We start from the raw sequence: 20,625 nt of genomic DNA, 5'->3' as shown, positions 1-20,625 counted from the left end.
CAGAGGAAGTTACTCGGGAGAAACGGGAACCATGGGGGTACAGCAATAAAATCCAGCAACGTGTGACATGAAAACAGACATTACAACGCTGAGGATAAGTGATTACGGGAATGATTCGCAGGTGAGATAATTATCTGAATGCATAACAGCTGTGAGACAAGCCTGGCTCATATCGTACCCATAATGACTGCAAAGGGATCTGCAGCAAAGAACCAAACAAGAGCCAGAGAAATTAAGTAACTTCACAGACACAAGACTGCAACTTCAAAAAGTCACAACGTGGCACAAATATAAAAAGCAACACTTTAACACAAAACAGGTGCATATTTAAAGGACAGTAACAGGAAAAGTAATGAGCGCACACTAAACGTTTGCAAAGAGAACAAGAAAGAACAATTGCTTTGGTGCAAACTACCAACTAAAGCATTGACATTAGTAATTTTAGACATTCTCTCTGGAAAATATGAAGGGCTTTTAAAAATCTGCATTTAGTTGCCAAGCAACTAAAATTTTAACTGTTATTTGAGCTACATTTGGAAATGACCTCAAAGCACAGACTTAAAGGGGCATACTTAGAGATGCCACACAATGAAAATGAAAAGCTGGGAATTTAAAAAAAGAAATAAAAAACAGGTATTTGGCAAATATATGTTTCTGTTTGTGGCTAACCTAAAATAAAAATATAGTAATATGTGGGTTTTAGTTTGATTAAATGTCAAAGTGATTGAAAAAATAAATAAATAAAACACAGTGTATGTGTTTTCAACGGTTCAACTTCTCGTCTGGTGAGTACCTTTAAATAAAAACACCGGGAAAAAAAAAGAAGCGTTTGTTTGAAAAGCATTTTAATTACAGTTCTTAAGAAACAAAAGCGTGACCACAGTTCAAAGTTCCAACTGGTTGAAAAAGTACAAAAATCTGTGCTACTGAAACTTCAAAACTACAAAATTGGCTGAAAGCAATGTCGCGTATTGACGTTTTATTGACGGAAGATCTAACATTACTTTGAAACATCGGTAACTAACAAGGAACAAATAAAAACAAATAAAACAATCAAGTGATTGGGACGTGAATGTGAAAATGTTCTTCATGCTGAAATGACGGTGAAGAGTGAGGATTGGCTGAGCTGCATGTGCGACATAATTATGATGAAGTGCACCGAATGCCTATAGTTCAACCTTACTCTCCAAAATAGAAAAAAGTTCCAAATAATACAGAGTGGTTTTCATTAGAACTAAACTGGAATAAAATATGAAAGTCAAATAGATGAACTTTAGTGACACAATTTGTTTTCTGTCTGAATACAAATTACTTCTATAAACAATTTGTCTTTCACTGAACCCATTATTTTTTTTTTTCATTTGAAAGCTTATAGACATAAAATCCTTTAATTTTTTTTGCAAAACAACCGCTGGCATTAAAAAAAAAAAAAAAAAGGAAGCTCTGAGTTGTATCAAAAGCCAATATATATACATATAAATATCTACAAAACAATCCATCAAGGAAAGTCTGCCTGTTACGTGGAATCTGTTTCAAAAGAACTAAACTACATTTCCCAGCATGCTGTCCATTAGGTGACATTCAAACGTGACACTCAATTCAACCATGACAATGCTTGGGATCTACTCTAATGTAATTGTTTGAGGACTGGAACAAAGATAGGAGAAATGGAAGCAACGTACTAAAATATATATATTTTTTTCCTGCTTACAGAATTAGACACACAAAATGACCAACACAAGGAAGAATGGCGGAAAGAGGAGACAGAAGTCTGAATTATGAAGGAAAAGAAAAGACAGATTGTGACTCTTTTCTCAGTTTGCTGTCCTGAAAGCACAAAAAGAAGTAAAGCGTAGTTTGGGAAATGAAAAATTTAAGGGTGTTAAAGCGATGAACTGGGTTCAATAACAATTTTCTGTCGGTTTGTCTTTACAGACACAGGCCTCCGTTCGGGCGGGACCCTTTTTCTTAAAAAACAACCAAAACTTTTGCTTTCTGCCATGTGGTCTTACTGAATAACTTTGGGTCGTTGTCTTTGGTTTGCTTCCTTCCCCAAATGCTGTAGTCTCTTTGTTCCAGTCCGCTTTCCCTTCATCTTGTAGAATCTTACCAGGGGCCTTTGACAGGCGGGCCCTTGGGGCTGTAGTCCACTTGATGGCTCATGCAGTCTGCAGGATTACAGCGGCCTTCCTTTCCTTTGGTTCCAGGCTGTCCAGGAGAGCCTGGTATCCCAGGAACACCCTGCTGGCCAACAGGTCCAGGAGGTCCCATTTTACCATAACCTGGAGGGCCTGGAATGCCTAACAGCGGAGAAAAAAAATTACGAGAAACATCCTCAGTAACTGTCTTTAAACCTGGAACAACACTGAAATAGAAAATAACCTGTCAAATGACCATAACGTAATTTTGATTTCAACATTTCAGTGGACACACAGTGTCTTTAAATAGCATTCCATGTTATTTAAAACATCTTGATTATGTTCCACATAATCAAGAACGTGAATGACTTTGAATTGGATTTCATGTAGTATACCAACACAAAGTAATACATAGCTGTGAAATGGACGAATTACTGATTTGGAAAAATTTGCTACAAAAAATACAATATGAAAGATGTGGCATGTTTCCATTCAGCGCTACTTAATCCTATGTGCATAGATAAAACACATAGATAAAACCCAGCCCGACCAAGTGCTATAGGAAGCCATTTTATTAACAAAGTCTGCATGTGTGTCATCTAGCTGTGTTAGACACACACACACACACACAGCAAAGGTCTGTAAGAGACACTAGTGAGCAGGCAGCATCACAAAGCCCAAGGAACACACCAAACAGCCCCATGATGTTTTTCTTTGGTGGAAAGAGGGAAACTGGTGGGAGTTCATTGAAATATGGAAGTTGATAAAAAGGTCAAAGCTACAGGTGAAAAACTGAGAGGATTTAAAAGACGTTAGACGGAATGCAGCACCATCCAGATTTTTATTTGTAGAAAACAGAGACGCATGCATCATGTTCCTTTCTGTAGACGTTCATTTTTGCCTGTTGAGTGGTTATACGTTATGTTCCACATATTGTGTTGTAAGTGACCTTCACCCAGATGGGCCTCGTCATTTCTTTTCTTTTCACATCTGCGAACAAATCGGAGACCACTAAAAGATGTTTCAAAAGGCTAGTTATTATTATTACACTTATAATTGTGCCAAATTAATAAATAAAATCGTTTTTTTTTTGTTGTTTGTTTTTTTACTTCCTAATGAATAATAACTTCCTCAAGTTAAACGAGTTCATTTACGACAGGAGCAGAAACGCAGGGAAACATTCCTGACAAGAAATTGTAATCGAAAAAAGAATCCGAGACAAAAAATATGTACAAATCTGTTGTTATTGTTGCGCTACATCTGTTTGTCAGCGGACGGAAATAATAGCTCGAGCCATTTGAAGTGTTTTTCCACTTCCGTGAGAGCACGTTTGCTTTTCAAACTCAAAATTTATCAAACGGCTCCATGTGAAGTGATTGCAGCTGCCAGTCCTCCAATTTAGCCGACACTATCTGAACCCGTGATCATTGAGGATTCTTGGATGTGCTGATATGAGTGAACGTGGTTAATTGTAATTAGAACACGTTGAGAATGATAATTTAAAAAAAATATTTCATCACATTGTTTTCATCACGTTTTTTTTTTTTTTTTTTAAATCATCAATCAATGCAAATACTTTAATTAGTGGAAATAACTCAAATTGAGCTAATTCTGTGCGCAACATCTGGCGCAGGTTGGACCTGCTTGCAAACTACTGTGGAAATCTAGCAGGGAATTGATTGCTGCCAAGTCTTAAATGTACCACTTTACTAAAAGTTAGCTTGGCCTAAATTTATTTATTTTATTTTTTTTTCAAAGAACCAGTTGGATGCATCACCTGGTGCTCCAGGTGGTCCCACGTCTCCCATCTCTCCAACACCCTTGTCACCCTTTACTCCTGACGGTCCTCGTGGTCCTACGGGATTAAAGACGCATATTCTAAACGCTTGGAAGACGAAGGTTTATTCATATTATTTAGCATAATCTTGAAATAATAATAAAAAAGAAAACCCATTCACCGGGGAGTCCTTGTCCTCCCGGGCGACCCTGCCTGCCGAACTGTCCTGGGACTCCTGGAGGACCCTGAGGTCCGGGAGTGCCTGGGACACCATCTTTTCCTGGGGGCCCTGGTCGGCCGGGTGATGCCACCATTTCTACTGGCATCTGCATGCGAGACATGTAGTAGCCCATCCTCTCTAAGAAGAGGGAGAAGAAATGGGGGGGGCCAAAAAAAAAAAATAATTCAACAAAGACAGACAAACTTGTATTTCAAAGAATTCACAGAACTAGTTTCAACAAAGGGCTCGATTTATAAACAACGCTATGACGTAGAAAACGGTTCATTATGCACAGAAAGCGTCCAGACATCTGCATGGGCTTGGAAACGCCCTCACCATCGAAGATCTTGACAACCTGTTGCCGAATGAAGTTTTTGATGTCGTCGTAATTAACGAATGCCTATTAAAAAAGCAGAATAAGAAAGTTTTAGTGGCTAAAAAACAAACAAACAAACAAACAAACAGGAAACATTAATGAAGGAGATGAGTAGAAAATGTATTGTTTAAAAAAAAACAATACATAGAATACAGTACATATTGAGTATAGAATAGATCTGTGGATGATTAAAATTAAAATTCAATAAAAAAATAAAAATAAAAAAAAGAGGTATGAAAGTGAATCTCACATCGTTTCCTGGAGACCCAGGGGCACCCGGAGGTCCCGGTAGTCCATCAGAGCCCGGGCTTCCTCTTTCCCCTCTAGGGCCGACCGGTCCCATCATGGGTTGGGCGTCCTTGCCGAGATATCCTCCTCCGCCTGGGGGCCCCGGTCTACCTCGCTCGCCCGGAGAGCCCCGCTGTCCAGGGGCCCCCGGTTCTCCCTGTAATTCAACACAGATAACTTAAAGATAAGAGTTTACAGAGAGAGAGAAAACAAAGTGTGCTGTATGTCTTCCTAAGACATATTCTGAAGTGCTTGAGAGAAATATATGATGTATTTTATTGCCTACTTTGGGGAAAAAAAAGAGTTTGCTATACCAAAATGGCATGAACATAAGAACCTAAGTATAACTTTAGTATAGCATTTTCCTTAAATTTGGCAAATCAAAGTGTAGTCTTTATTAGCACCTTTACAATAAATGCATCTATTGCTGCGGTGGCATAATTCAACATGGAAACGTTGAAAAGGTGAATCAATTAAAAAAATTGATTCAGAGAAAAATGTACAACAAAAAAAAAAAAACTTTTTTCTGTCCTACTGTTACAAATGTAGAGACAAGGAGAATACCAAGTCCTGCAGGGATATAAACCAGAACCGTTGAGGTTGTGTGATGTCATTTCTTTCCTTTTCCAAAAGAAAATGAGAATCTTGATTGATTTCAAACTAAATGCTGGATGTCACAGCGGCATTAGAATAATTGATTTATTTATTACTACTACACAAATGAGATCAATAATTTTACCTACAATGTGATCTAATTTTCTCCTCTTTTTTTTTTTTTTTTTTTTTTTACCCAGCTCAACCTGAATGTTCAAATGTCATTTTCAAAATAATATTCATTAAGATTTTGCTATTTTAAGAAGCGAGCCTCTTCTTAACGACAGCTCCGCTCCTGCGTCTTCCATGGCGTCCCACACAGCAGCGGGCTCGCCATTCAGGCCGTGTAAACACCCTCAAAAACAGCCCCGCTACATTAGCGACAGTGATTTATCGAGGACAAAGCGGCCCATAATGGACGTGTAATGTTTACACGTCACCGGCAGACGAGCGCTTCCTGAAATAGAGACGAGCGAGAAGAACGGAGGATCCCGCTCTTGTCTTTCTTCGCCGTTCTGCGCCGCTAAAACCCTGACAATGCTGTCCTGTCAGCGTGACAAATAGCCTCATCTAGCATCTCCCCTCATGCTTAATAGCATTATCCCAGAGGCTGAAGAATAACTCTATCACTGTGCCCACCTACTGTAAGCCACTGTCAGCGCACAGATCCAACACACTCCCGGGCCAAACGGCTGGGGGAGTCTGTCGGCTTTCTCAAACGGCTGCCCGTCTGATGAGGAGTGAAGTGAGGCGAGGAGGACGGAGGTCGACTCGGGGGGGATAGGGGGAGGTCAGAGGGTTAGTGAACTGATGACTGTGTGGGTGCTGAGCGGGCAGAAACGGAAGGAAACAAACGCTTTCGGGAGCATCGTGTGCCAACAGAAGCCTCCCGGGCCGTGGCACAGCGGAAAAGAGCAAACTCTTGCCTATTCCAGATAGTCTGAGGACGTAATGGATGGCTGACGCTCTGCTTGATAACACACACGAACACACCCCCACACACACACACACACACACATTGCATTAAGACATCACCACGCCAAGCTGAGTCATCCCTTACCTTTTGACCTGGCTGTCCGCTGTCCCCCTGCAGGCCTGGTGTTCCCTGCCACAAGAAGAAACAGGATACAGGGTTGGATTCTTTTTCTTTATTTTTTATGTTTTACTTATAACTTGAAAAGTGTGACACAAATTTTTTGCAAGTTTTTTGAAGTACGTTTTTTTTATTTATTTTTTTTAAAACTCATTTGCAAATAGAGAAACGTTACATTTGTGCCATTCTTTGCAAAACTCTTCATGCTCAATCACAATGGATAGAGTATCTCCAAATGGAAATTTCTCTGACGTCTTTTTGCAACTTCTAACAGGTTTTTCTTCTCAGTTACCCGCCCTTTTGTTGTTGTTTTATTTTTTTCCAGCTCCATCCTCATAGCACTACGCTGCCACCATCTCATTTCACCGAGTGGATGGTGGCAGGATTTTCCCCGTCATCCAAAAAAAATTTCAATTTTGGTCTCATTTGACTCAACCCTTTTGCCCAGTGTCTGCTTAACTTGCGGCAAAGTTTAAACAGGAATTCTCCACACATTTTTTTCACAAATTGGACTCTCTTTTTTTATATTTTTATATATATATATTTTCACCGAGAAGTAAAACCTGCTAGAAGCTGCAAAAGACCTCAGAGAAATTTCTATTTGGAGATACTGTCTGTGAAGAATTTTGCAAAGAATGGCACCAATCATTTTTTTTTTTTATTTCTGTCTTTCAGAAAAAAAACTGTGTTGTATTCAATTGAAAGACTCTCCTTCCTCCTATGTTTGTTAACTTTTCGTGTACCTCTCTATTACTCCTTCAGAGTTATTATGGACCTTTTATAAAGCAGCTGGATGTTATGATAAAGATAATAATACAATTACATTTAAGTTCGTTCTTTTAAAAAGAGTGAACCCGATAATATCGCTGTCATGGCCGATAACCACTACTTACTGATTTTTACAGGGCTGAAACAAATCGGAGTAATCGCGACGATTCAATTATTGAAATATTTGACAGATGATTTGGAAACCAATCAATCATTAACTGGAGTTAACAAAATAAACGAAATGGTTGGACGAACATAATCACAGCAGTTCCGCAAAAGTTTTATTTATCGGACCGATACCGATATAGTAAAAAAACTGACTAATATCAGTTGACAGCGATATATTTTGCATCCCTACTATTTAATAATTGGGTAAATCCTAAAGGCAGTCGGTTGCAATGGATTTTATTCACACGGTTCACACATGAGTGTGTATCGCAAACCAAACTTTCCGTTTTTTGTACAGAAAAAAATGAAAAGAAAATCTAAATCGGGCAACACTTTCCATCATATGTCACTGAAAACAAAATACACTGAAGTTTGTAACTGTTATGTGACAGAGTATGGAAAGATTGCAAATAAATTTTTATTATATTTCATTGAATTATACTTTTACCGTTACACTTTAGGAAACGCACTCAGCTTGATGCTACTTACATCTTTACCAGCAGCACCGTCGCTGCCAGGCTCTCCCTGAAAGCCAACATGAAAAGAGTGAAACACGTTGAAGTCGGACACGTCGACTTTGCTTGCAGGTGAACACATTCAGAGAAGAACCAACCATAAGTCCTGGATGCCCTGGTGGTCCCGTAGGTCCAACTAACCCCGGGAGGCCTCTCTCCCCAGAGGGACCCTTGTCTCCTTGTATCCCCTAGAAAGGAAGATATCACTTATCTATTTAGTGTCTACAGAGAATTTCAGATGATTCTGGGATCATTCTGAATCAGAAGAATTACAACGATGCTGCATAGGGATGCACTGAAATAGGAATCAGTGCATCTTTATGCACTGCAGTGCAGCGAGAAGGTCCTAGGCTTCAAATCTCAGCCTTTATGCTTGGAGTTTCTATGTTCTCTATGTGTATGTGTCAGTTTTCTCCTGGTACTCCGTCCAAAAACATGACTGTTAGGTTAAGTGATTAATCTACGATGCCTTTAGGTAGGAGTGTGTGCATTAATCTTTGTTTGTCCACGTTTTCTGTAGCCCCGGTGACCTGTTCAGGGTATTTTGCCCAATGAATGCTGGAGAAAGACACCAGCTGATCACCTGCTAGTGACTCTGCAAGTTTATGCAGGTATGGTTGTTTTTTTTTTTCTCTTCTAATTTAGAATGATTTAGTAACTTGGTTTTCTTTTTCCTTAATTTTCCTCATGACAAACATGTGGAATTACAGTAACATTCGAGATGTACTCTTACCACTCCTGATGGGCCAGGAGGCCCCGGAGGTCCCGCTGGCCCTGTGGGACCCTGACGATGAAAGAAAACAAATTATTCAGGTTTGACATGCTAAAGAAAAAAATAAATAAAGATTAAGGAATATCTTAAAAGAGAGGGATGTTTACGATCTGGCCTGGAGGACCCGGTCGACCCTGAAGTCCTGGGGTTCCCTGGTCCCCCTGCAGAGACCACAGAGTAAACTTTAGATTATATTTTGAGTTTGTCTGAATAGTTTTATATGTAGTTATTATTTAGCAAGTTGCAGAGAACCATCAAGAAGATTCTGGTGTAATCATGGCTGAATGTTTGACCAAGTAAAGTTCCTTTCAATTATTTGGTTTCAGCAAAGAGCTTTAACATTTAGACTCACAGCCATGATTTTCATAACAATGTGAGCAAAAGTGCAAAGGACTCACTTCCTGTGAAGCTCAAACCTTTTGTAGGTTTGGTGGCCGAAATGATTCGGCCATTTGAAAGTGGTATTCCACAAACGGTAAACAAAGTTGGGAAGGATATTGCACTAATTTAATGCCAGTCTGCTTTATTCCATTAGAAAATAATGTAACAAGGGTCGTTGTTTGGCATCATTTAAGCTCTACGTCACCATAAACCCTAGAGGGTTCTTGACACACACAAAAAAAAAAAAAAGTAGAATCAAAAATTCAAGTGTGTACTCTGGGAATTAAGCTTTAAGCATAAAAGCACCCAATTCTTGCTTTGTACATATTTTTTGTGTGTAATTATGTCACCCTAGAAAGAGAATGGATCACATTTATCAGTACAAGCCGCAAATTAATACAGCATTAACAACAACGATGAGTATACGCAAACCTTCCATTGCAATTAAAGTTTCCTGTTGTTGCGAAATGGTGGAGAACAAAAGTACTCACGTCATGTCCTGGCCTGCCGGGTGGTCCTTGCGGGCCTGCAGGCCCGACATCTCCCTGTTGGGATGCGCTACATTTTTAAAATGACAACTGGATACTCAACAGGGGTAAGCAGTAAAACTTCTTTGATCACAATCGAGCATGATGAGCGAGAAACCGGCTGTAAGCGAAGGCAGTCACGGTACGATAATAAGGTAAGGGGTTTGTTGACTGACCTTCTGTCCAGGAAAGCCTACGTGTCCTGTTTTCCCTTTGAATCCCTGAGGAAGAGACATCAAGGAGAATGAGGCAGGAGGCACAGTAAAAAAACAACAACAAAAAAACAGAAGTTGGTGCTGCTGGAGAAGGAGGAAGATTGTGTTTGAAATTTCAAACACCTGCTCAGAGCGAGAACACAAACTGAAATGCAGCGACGAAAAGAGAGCTGTAAGAAAAAAAGAAGATTTTTTAGAGAAGACAAGTGGAAGCTGTGCGAGGCTCAGCTCGAGTGCGTTTCCCTCCTGGGTCAGTGTGTTCGGCAGAAACACAGCGAGCACCGTGTAATGCATTTGTAAACAAGGCCACGAAAACAGCCGTTATTGTTCATCGTGATGTGTAGTGTCTGTTTTCCTGCCACTGCCTGTCGCTTGGACTCCGAAAAGATCAAATTTGGTTTCGTCTGACCAAAGCATTTTCATCCACATGATTGCTATGCCCTTTATGGCAAACTACAAATGGAACCTCTTATTTATTTATTTATTTTTAAAAAGACTGCTATTCCACTCTTCCAAATTTTGAAAAACTACTTATAGTTTATACTTCTACTGCAGCAATTATGTGCAGCACTACGTTTACCTACCACATAAAGTGCTTGGTCATTTTTGGCTCTGACATGACAAGAGCAAAATAGTTCAAGGGTGTGCAGACTTTTAAAAGTCACTTTTTTTGAATAAACATACCTTTTTTTAGTTTGTATGTTTTTGTTTTATAATGGATGGAAAGAAAATCTAGAAATTCTGGCAGTGTAAATGATACAGGTGATACTCACTGGGATTCCTCGAGGTCCCGCTGGGCCTGGAGGGCCCGCCTCGCCCTGATAATGATGAGAAAAAAAGGAAACACACTCTGTTTCAGAATTATTAACAACACCAGATGCAGGTTTTAGCAGCGGGATCATCCGCGTGATTTTTGGCGGTGCGACGTACCCGCAGTCCTGGTTTCCCATCTTTTCCGTCCATTCCCTCAATACCGGGAGGCCCCTTTTTAATATAGCATATATATTAGTAAAAGTTCCAAACATCTGCGACAAAGATTGCTTTGTGCATGCAGGGGGGCGGGGGAATAAAGAAAGTAAATAACAGTTTTACCATCAGGCCTGGAGATCCTGGTGAGCCAGGCGGCCCAGTTGGTCCCTGGGAACCTGTGGAACCGTCGTTACCCTTTGGAAATGCAGGATTTATTGTCTCACATGATCATTTTCAAAATACAAATACAATTAACTTTTTTTTTTTTCAATCTGTACTCACTTTTTCTCCTTTGAGCCCAGAAATGCCTTCTCTGCCAGGTTTGCCGGCTGGACCAGGAGGCCCCTTTAATTACACAAAGTACTGACCGTTCCTACCATTGTTGAAATAACCATAAAAAATACAAAAGATCTTTTTAGAAAGTTTACATACTGGTGATCCTGGAAAACCCGGCTGTCCTTGGAAACCCTTAAATAATAATAATAATAATAAAACGAATTTAAAAAGTGGCCATTATATTTATTTATTTTTTTCATTTTCAAAATGACCATTTTACAGACATGGAAACACCCCTGGAAAAGATGCATGAAAAGCTTTAAAATAAAGTAGGAAACTTTTTATGCATAACACTTTGATTTACGAACATTTATTCAGTGTTGAAACATATTAGGGAATGCTCTATTTTAAGAAAATGCTCAATTACTGGCTCTCCCTGCCACAGATAATTTGTACAAACACTTTTGACACGAGTTTCCGCCGTACTTATCAGTAGGCATGACATGCATTTCCATACATTCATCTTTGGTTCGGAATCAGAGCGACCCAGTGGGTTTGTTTGCAGCTCCAGTGTCCCATTTTATATTACCAGATAATCTATGCGAATGCGGTAACAGGAAGACTTTTCTTTCAATCCGGCGTTTTATTAGTGTCTAATAATAAATATTATGGAGTCTCGCTGACCTGAAGATGTCACTTTCTGCTGCGGCTCGTTTACGGTGCCACTTTAGAGATTTGTTTGCACTCAATTCACTCGTCTGCCTTCACACATATGGATTTCAGTGACATCCCATTCTTAATAAATACATAATAACTATGACTTTTCTATCATAGCAGTTTTAACTGTTCTGGGTAGGCACTTGCTAAGGTGTAGGAGTATGTTTAAAGAAATGGTACCCATTATTCCAAAACTACATTAGTGAGGTCAGACACTGAGAAGGCCTCTTTTTTCTCCACTCTAATTTATTCCAAAATTGTTTTATCAGGTAAAAATCGATACTTCTGCCAGGAAAGTTAGGTTTTCTTCACACAGAACTTCCAGATTCAAGTCTTTATGGATCTTGCTTTGTTCGTGAACAAATAACAAATAAGGGCTATCTAAAAACAGTTTCCACAAAGGTAGCACAAAGTTCTCCACAAAGTCTTTGTGCTGCAGAATTAAGAGATATTTCATAGGATCTAATGACCCAAGACCCAAGTTTTAGGGCTTTTTACACATTTTGACCAGGGATGCCAAGCAAATGTGTGTGTGTGTGCCTGCATGTATCATACCTGGTCACCTTTGGAACCAACAGGCCCTGCTGGTCCTGTGTCTCCTTTAATGCCCTGCAAACATTCAACATTAAAGTTGTTTTTTTTTCTAACAAATACTTACAAAAAAAACAGACATAAAACTCATTTAAGATAAAAAAACACTGACTGGAGAGCCAGCCTGTCCTTGATACCCAGGGCTACCAGGAGGACCCTGCAAAATGAAAGGAAACGTAAGAACATTTATGTAAGCTTTATGTAAGAACATGGGCCTCAAGTAAATTTGTATCATAATGACAGCGCAACCACTTACTGATTCTCCTTTCTGTCCAGCACCTCCTGGGCTTCCACGCTCACCCTTCAGTCCCTGACAAACATGCAAAAAAAAAAAAAAAAAGCAAAAAGAGAGAGAGCAGTGAATGAGCGTGGTCCCTTGTGTCATTGGAACCTGTCTAAAAATTGACAGGAGCCTGTCAGTTCTTTAATAATGAGGCAGCAACCTACGGGCAACCCAGGTGGCCCCATAGTTCCAGGATAACCAGGCGTCCCTGGAGGGCCCTGAAGGAAAGATCATGCGATCAATCAAACAGGGAAACCAATTATTTCTACTGTATGTTATCCTTCCAGGGAAAGCTGCCTGTCAGGAATGTACCTGCTCGCCCTTCATTCCTGGGAGGCCGGCCGACCCTCGTTCACCCTGCTGACCCTGAGGGTGACAGCGGAGGGAACAGATCAGAACAAAGTAGAGGTATAGTGCTTTGTGAAAGTACAAGCATTTTAATTACCATGGGCAATGGGGGAGAGGGGCAGTGAGGCTGATACACTGTGATGGCAAGCCACACAAGGTAAGATCCACACCGTACCACTCGCTTGTGTCACTTTAGTTTACTTTGTAGTCACTACTTCAACTAGATCGCTCATTATCCAATATATTGTTTCTTTATTAGTTAATCACATCTTACAATGTTTGCATGGGGAGTGCACACATATCAACACTGCAAGGTCAAAATGCAGTTTTATGTTGTATCCATGTCTCTTTCTTTATTTAAGAAAGATGTTTTGATTTCTCCTTCCTGGTTGGCAAAAGGCATGGCTAATGTCTGCGACAGTCTGATGTCTGATGCGACGTGCTTCATGGAATTCTTTCATTGTTCTGTATTAGTTGTTTGGTGGCAGCCATCTTGTCCTCCCCTTGTGCATCCACATCATTTAACTAAACCAGTATTTCAGCTCCCTTATGTGTCATTTCAGCCGGTCCGTTTGTCTTAAGTTTGAGGTTTTATTAGTTTTCATTTTTTGAGTCTAGCTTCTTGAGTTGACCTCTTTTATGGGGTTACTAGTTATTTTTTCCCCACTGTTTCATACACAAACAGAAAGTAAGCAGTGAATTGAACAATTTAATTGAACTGAATATTGAGTCTAAAGAAGAAAAAAAAAAGCATAATATTTTTTAAAAAAGTGGAAAAATAAAAATATAGAGAAAAATATATTCATTCCCTTCTGATACCTCTGAATAAAATCAAGTGCAACCTTCCTATAGTCCATAAACTAGTGCTTCAAAATAAAAGATTATTTAATTTAATGCTATTAAATGAATACTTAAATAATGAAATACAAACATACATAAATCTTGCAAAAAGTATTTAAGTTAATATATAAACTTTTGATTAAAAACAATAAAAAAACTGCATACATTGTTTTTCCTTTCATGAGGATATTTATTTATTTAATAGAATACTAATTAATAATTGTACTAATTCATTTTTAAAATTTTGAATCGAGCTGCTCTCCATAACATATGCCCTAATGTCACTGTTTTGCTCTTTGTGGAAAAAGTTCTGGGTGGCAGAAGATAACAGCACATCGTCCTCACCACACCATCCTAATGGCAAAAAGTGGTGGAGGTGGTATTATGATATGGGATAGCAGCTCTTGCAAAATAAATATTGGCAAAGTAATGTGAAACCCATGCATCATTTTGTTTCACTTTGTAATTTTTTCACTTACTGATGTTTATCATAAAAGCCCAGAAAAAAAAATAAGCTAATGTTTGTTTTTGTAACATAACGGAGAGTTATGGGAAAGGAAAGTCTCTACTTAAGTAGTGGAATTGAAAGAAAAAAAAAAGCCAATAGCAAAGAGAAAGAAAAAGCTTACTTGTCGGATTGTAGTCTTTTTTTTCTTTAGTCTTTCACTCTGTGAAGCAGCAGGGTGGTGATGCCCACTCATAAAACTCTGCTGTTTTGGTGTAGTAAACCGTTTTCTATCCTCGGATATTACTGAATCTTTGAACTCGTGTTTCTAGTTGCAGCTTCGGCTGCTGCAGCCCAACACTTACTTTTTAATAAAACACAAATACACGCATGGCATAGACTAAACGACAAAAATGTGTGTATGAAAGGAAGTGGCGTTAAAAGTTGCCTGTCATAGTGCGGTAAATGAACATCGAGCAAAATTTGAGTGTAAATATTGATACACATGTAGGTGTGAGCAGTTGCCTGGCAACAGCCTAACGACTGTAAGCAAAGGCAGATGAGGAGATGAGACCGGATTAACTAACATTTTAATTTATAAGAGTAGGTAGAAACTGCTGCAAATAAACTGCTGTATGATTCTCTAAATTTCTTCTAAAAATAACATTTTATGAGCAAAACATTTCTACTACATGAGGTGAGATATTAGAGAGTTTGTCATGGTTTGGAAGTTTTAGAAAACTAAACTTTTCTGGAAAACAAGCTCATACACAGTACCAGTACGGCTATGCTGCAAATGAATTTTACTCAGTGATCACATGGCTTGAGCATTTGGCACTGCCATTCTCTTCAAACAGTAAATCAGCATGAGAAGAATGAGGGCTCTAGGTCCAGCTTTTACACGCTTAAGTCTCTTAGATGGTGGAAACAGTTGAATGAAAACCATGAAAGTTGTCAGCCATCATTGCTTTGCTTCAAAATGACCTCGCATACAAGAATACAGCAGCCGACGTGAGGAAAAGAGTTTTTTTATGCTCCAAAATCAAGAAAAACTCAAATTTGAGAGGTTTGGTTGCCCTGAAGAAAGCTTCAGGATTCCATTACAAACATTCATAAATCTTTGTTCATATTCCACCAATGTCAAAAATACACAATTTTGCAATTCTGGTGTTTCTATTAAATGAGAAACGCAATTACAATCAGACGTGAGCAACTTTATTCGCGTGATAAGTCATTAAAAAACATTCCGCGCCGTCATCCTCCAACTACTTCCTGTCGTCTTCTTTGTGGTTTGCCCCATTGGCAACATTTGGTGGTTTGATCATGTAACTTGTGCGATGCGAAAACCAATTTCAATGCGGCCAAAAAAAAAAGCCTCATTCTGATGCTAAAAGAATAGATTTTTTTTTTTTTTCAAAATTGCCATGTTTTCATTAAGCACATTTATTTTTTAAATGTGAAATGGCACAAATATAGCCAAACCACAGCTAAAGAGTGTCCTTCAAGTCCCTACAAAGGTCTTGGCCAAGACTGGTGTTAAGCAACATGTAAGAATTATTCTACTTTATTTTGAGTTCAGAAAACAGGTTTAGGGGGGGAAAATAATAATTTAGCTTTCTTTTTCATTTTATAGTGCATTCTTTACCCCCTGGCTCTTGTGCTGTACAGTTTGACAAGTTGACAGCAAAACTTTTACTTGTGTCCCTTTTCTCCCCATCAGGAACAGTTCTGTTATGATATTATTACACTGTTAATGAGAAACAGTTAAAAAAACAACAACCCCAAAATAAAACAAGACTGTCGCATATTTTTGTTTGTACTGCTCTGAAGACTGTTCTCTTTTTTTCTAGGACTGAGAGAACTAATTGAAGTGTGAAAACATAAGTGAGACTTACAGATAAGCCAGATGGGCCCTGAGGACCTGGGAAACCAGGGGGTCCCTGTGGACAGAAAGCAATGAAGACAACACTTTCAAACACCTGAGACAAGCTGAACCAAAGGATAAACACAGACCAAAACAAGCTCACAACTTTAATTAAAGCAGGTATCTATTTATTCTTGAAAGTGAACAACACAACCTAGATTCTGCTCTGGGAATTATGCATTTATAACAATATTAGTTTAGATAGAAGGATTAGGTTTGTTTTTTTTGTTCCCTCAATGTGCCACCAGGGGGCTCTATGACCACACAGGAAGTGGCGTGCACTCACTCCATTTATATCAAGTCACTTCAAATCTGGGCTTTGAGACAAAAACCCAGCGGTGCTGTTCAAAAACGATGATAACAAAGAAATGAATCCCTTTTTTTCCCCCCCGCTCACTAAAGTTCTTCCAAAAATACTACATGACTGCAAAGTGCGCTAAACTTTTCTGTTTTAACTTTTTTTCATAAATTTCACAGAAGGTTAAGTTAGTCAAAATGTGTGAGGATTTTAATAAAAGCGTCACCCAGCAGATGAGTTCTCTGAACAGATATTCAGACAAGGGAGATGTAACTACTACTCCTATTAAAAACCTCACAAGTTAGTTCAGGTTTCTCTGCTTTCAAATGAAGATGATCCTTGAATGATCCCTACCATGATTCCTGGCGGTCCTGGCGAGCCCCTCTCTCCCGGAGAACCCTGAAGTGGAAGAGAGGTAAATCTGTTCTTTTTCAAGTTTGTTAGGACACAGAAAAATGGCCGATAGAAGAAATGTGTTAGATCCAGCAGGCACTCTGGGAAGGACACTCACGGTGTCTCCTTTTATTCCCGTTGCTCCAGGCACTCCTGGAATTCCGGGTGTTCCGGTGCAAGATCGATCACCCTGCAAGGAAATCAAATACCGGTGTATGGATTTCACACGTACTGTATATAAGCAGTGCTTTGCAGAAGTAGTTTTTCCCTCCCTTGAACCTTTTCATATTTTTGCCACATTGCATTCCAAACATCAACGTGTTTGTTTCCCAGAATTCTATATGAGACCAAGTCAAAGTAGTGCATCATTGTAAAAAGGGAAAAAAAAAAAATAAATTCAGAAAAGATATGTGCGCATTTGTATTCATCCCCCTTTACTCCGACATACCCAAAATAAAACAAAGCGCACGTCAACAGTCAACTGCTTTGTGACGGTCTCTCACTTAGCATCCAAGCAAATTTCATAGAGGCTTCTGAACGTAATGTGAAAAAATATGAAAATTCTTCAAGGGATAGTCACACTTTTAGCACAGCACTGTATATTTATACATGTTGGGTAATCCTTATTACTGCAGCAGTTTCAAACAAACCGTCGCTTCAGTCGCCTGTGTCCTCTGCAGTCTCTCCAAACACTATAAAGGTAGACGAGAGAAGTTATTAGAGCGCTGGCTCCACAGAGAGCGGATCACAACAGGCCATGCACTCTCGAACACAATGCAAAACGATGGACTGTCATTTCGCATTCATCACGGCGGTGACTGCGGTACTGGAAACGCCGCATATAATTCCAAGTCCAGGGTGGAGGGGGAACTATGCAGAGAGGCTGAAAACATTGCAACAAGAAAACCCGCTCCCACAAAGTCTCACCCTGTCACAGCTGTCCATGACTGTTGCACCAGGCTTGCCCTGGTCTCCTTTTTCACCCTTGGCACCAGCCATGCCCGGGACCCCTGGCAGCCCCTGAGAACAGCCCTCTCCACAATCCTCCTGTGTCGCACACATAGAAATAATAGTTTATTTCTATATACACGAGGATGCTCGCTGACACGTCATGCTGCAGAGGCGCGCCTCGATAAGTTAGAATGCCGTCCTCAGTTCAAAAGCTTAAAACTCATGCACATTCATGAATTAAATTTATTCCAAATTTAATTCATGTGCTTCATTTCTGATCATTTTGATGATTAGGGCTTACACGCTTAAAAAAAAGTAATACTAGAATTATGGGAAAATTATGCTCCACATAGTCTTGAAGAAGGTAGCTGACTTGACAGCTGCCCAGCAGAGAGTCATTGACGAGGAGGGTCACAAAAGGTCATCGTTAAAGGAGCTGCCAGCTGAAACGGAGCTGTATCCAAGCAGAGTAATGAAAAATTGAGAGAACGGAGTACGTGTTGTGGCACATGGAGCAGGAATACCTGCCATCTTCAGAAGACTGAGAGGCAACGACAGTTTAGGGTAGATTCACTTGAACCAAAGGCAATATCAGGAGTGCCTGTTTGGGATTGATGCAGGTTTGAATTTCAACGGGGCCAATCGGTGAACAGAAGGAGGAGTCGTGAATGATGATGATGTCTGTTGTAGAATTGTAGCAGTTTTAGCAATGGCAGTGGAGGAAGTTAACAAAGACGTTCAGTCCACGTTGGTCACACCTCGAAATATTGGATTAACATCAACAAACACCTCCTCAGCTTGGCACTTTACTCTTTGGGATGGCAATTTCCAGTAAGCTTCATGCCATCAAGCTGGCCCACTACGTAGGTCGTGGCCAACTGTTAGCGTTTGGGTAAAAATTAAAACGTCAGCTGAACAAATGTTTCTTGCAAACAATTGTTTTTAAACAGCTGAAAGTCCAGACTCTGTGCAAAGCAAATGGTAGAACAAGACACTATTTTTAAGACAGACCAAGCGTTGAGTGTGTATACTGTACAATACAAGGATTTTTTTAGTAGATGAGCATTTCTGTATTTAAAATTTTTTTTTTCTTATTGTTTTTATAGAATATTCTGATTTTCCGAGATACTAAATTTCAAGTTTGTTTTTTTTTTTTTAGCTGTAAGCTTTTGATATCAAAATGACCAGAAACAAATGCTTGAACTGTATTCCTCTATGCATAGAGAATCTATAAAACACACAAGTTTCTTTCTTTTACTTGAAATGACTTTTGGATAAAACATAAACTTACTCATATACACTCCTATGCATCCTAAGACCACAGAATGGCACATTAGAACATGAGTGCTTAAATGATTCGTACTTACGTCTCCCACATCTATATTTGTATCTTGAGGCATTTGTGGTCCAGTATAGCTCTACGTGAAGGAACAGAAATTCAGTTAAATTCATTTCAACATTTGAAAAAAAGGGGGAAAAAAACCAAACAGAAATCTAGCCTTCAAGATATTTCTTCACAATCACTCAAATCGCCTCAAAACAGTCCACTTCTCTTTTTTTTTGACTTAATTATACTTCAAATGTCATTCTAACCAACTAATAAGGAAATTCAGAGCTATACGAGGGACTGAGCATTTTCAATTCTTTCAAGGCTGAAGCATTGCAGCCAAATGAAAAAAAAAAAATTACATATTCTGAGTATAATGAAAAAGCAAACCGGTAAGACGATGTTTCCTCCTCATCCTGTACGGGTGTTTTTTTGTCAAATGAAAGGTAAACTATGTGCACACACACATACACAAACACTTTTTCGTGATTGATGTTTTGCTTTCCACATTTGAAAATTGACTGCACATTTGTAATCTGATTGACACCCATCCGGTTGAACAAAATTACTCACATTCAACCTGCCAAAGCGGCACGCTGTTAAAATTAGCACACACTGCTCATCAGAGGAAACAGCCTTTTTCAGACAGCAGCCTTCCTGGCCTGAATTAACACACAGACGTGTCTGTTTTTATCCAACACCATCCTTATTCATCCACCTGCTAGCAGACTATCTCGTTTTTATCTGAACTCCGAGCTGGTTTTTTTTTTTTTTTTTGTCACTTTTGCAACTTGCTGGAGAAATACCATTTCATCCAGCTGCTGAAATCGCAGAATCGATGGGGTAATCTTCACTTCATCGCCACAAATCTTTTCCATCAGAAAACTCGGTGCAAAGTGCCGTTTTCCTAGCAAAGCTCCGCATGTCTTACTGTGATGTCAAAGTGAACAGGACTGAAAAAAAAAAGATTACATTTAAACCAAGAGATTTGCCTAGATGAAAAGATGTCTTTTTAATTATTATTTTATTTTTTTATTCCACAGTTTATTCTTTCAGCATTCAAATAACTTGATGTCATGAAGACTGCAACTGAAGAAAAGTTGAAATATTTTTCCTCATTAGTGTCATAGGATTGAAAGTCTGTCCTTAAGGGCTAATATCTTGCATATTTTAGGTATCTCCTGGTTCAGCACATCTGAATCAAACGCATACATCTTCATGAGGCTCCTGTAGAACTTGGTGACATGGTAAGCAGCTGATTCAAACATTAAAATCAACTATTTTGGAGCTGGGGCACGTTTAAAACAAGCAGGACTGGAGTTTGACATCCCTGCTGTAACAGAAAAACCAACCATTTTACTCAGATGTTAAGAAAATATTTCAGTTTTTCATTAAATAAAGTTGTGAAAACTACATATGAGTAAAAAGTAT

The 20,625-nt window shown here is 39.2% G+C and overlaps 1 protein-coding gene across 7 annotated transcripts in view; it reads right to left on the bottom strand.

Annotated features, from left to right (window-relative positions):
- Positions 1 to 823: 823 nt before the first annotated feature.
- col16a1 (collagen, type XVI, alpha 1) overlaps positions 824 to 20,625 on the bottom strand; it is a 98,946-nt gene continuing 79,144 nt past the window's right edge. For 6 of the 7 annotated variants that reach the window (XM_032580178.1, XM_032580175.1, XM_032580177.1 and 3 more), the window contains 28 exons: positions 19,235 to 19,285; positions 17,844 to 17,963; positions 17,567 to 17,608; positions 17,035 to 17,106; positions 16,878 to 16,922; positions 16,197 to 16,241; positions 12,981 to 13,034; positions 12,833 to 12,886; positions 12,642 to 12,695; positions 12,498 to 12,542; positions 12,350 to 12,403; positions 11,234 to 11,269; positions 11,084 to 11,146; positions 10,925 to 10,996; positions 10,763 to 10,816; positions 10,606 to 10,650; positions 9,794 to 9,838; positions 9,582 to 9,635; positions 8,817 to 8,870; positions 8,671 to 8,721; positions 8,036 to 8,125; positions 7,912 to 7,947; positions 6,454 to 6,498; positions 4,762 to 4,956; positions 4,472 to 4,535; positions 4,097 to 4,273; positions 3,916 to 3,993; positions 824 to 2,300 (listed from right to left, as the gene is read on the bottom strand). In XM_032580178.1, the coding sequence (XP_032436069.1) occupies positions 2,107 to 2,300; positions 3,916 to 3,993; positions 4,097 to 4,273; positions 4,472 to 4,535; positions 4,762 to 4,956; positions 6,454 to 6,498; positions 7,912 to 7,947; positions 8,036 to 8,125; positions 8,671 to 8,721; positions 8,817 to 8,870; positions 9,582 to 9,635; positions 9,794 to 9,838; positions 10,606 to 10,650; positions 10,763 to 10,816; positions 10,925 to 10,996; positions 11,084 to 11,146; positions 11,234 to 11,269; positions 12,350 to 12,403; positions 12,498 to 12,542; positions 12,642 to 12,695; positions 12,833 to 12,886; positions 12,981 to 13,034; positions 16,197 to 16,241; positions 16,878 to 16,922; positions 17,035 to 17,106; positions 17,567 to 17,608; positions 17,844 to 17,963; positions 19,235 to 19,285 (1,989 nt within the window). In that variant the 3' untranslated portion in view covers positions 824 to 2,106. The remainder of the gene's footprint in view (positions 2,301 to 3,915; positions 3,994 to 4,096; positions 4,274 to 4,471; positions 4,536 to 4,761; positions 4,957 to 6,453; positions 6,499 to 7,911; positions 7,948 to 8,035; positions 8,126 to 8,670; positions 8,722 to 8,816; positions 8,871 to 9,581; positions 9,636 to 9,793; positions 9,839 to 10,605; positions 10,651 to 10,762; positions 10,817 to 10,924; positions 10,997 to 11,083; positions 11,147 to 11,233; positions 11,270 to 12,349; positions 12,404 to 12,497; positions 12,543 to 12,641; positions 12,696 to 12,832; positions 12,887 to 12,980; positions 13,035 to 16,196; positions 16,242 to 16,877; positions 16,923 to 17,034; positions 17,107 to 17,566; positions 17,609 to 17,843; positions 17,964 to 19,234; positions 19,286 to 20,625) is intronic. The other variant, XM_032580180.1, reaches the window with a different exon arrangement.

Source organism: Xiphophorus hellerii, chromosome 13 (assembly GCF_003331165.1).
Source record: "Xiphophorus hellerii strain 12219 chromosome 13, Xiphophorus_hellerii-4.1, whole genome shotgun sequence".
NCBI lineage: Eukaryota > Metazoa > Chordata > Actinopteri > Cyprinodontiformes > Poeciliidae > Xiphophorus > Xiphophorus hellerii.
Note: the sequence above shows the minus strand (reverse complement) of the source record. Positions and strands in the feature narration are given on the sequence as shown.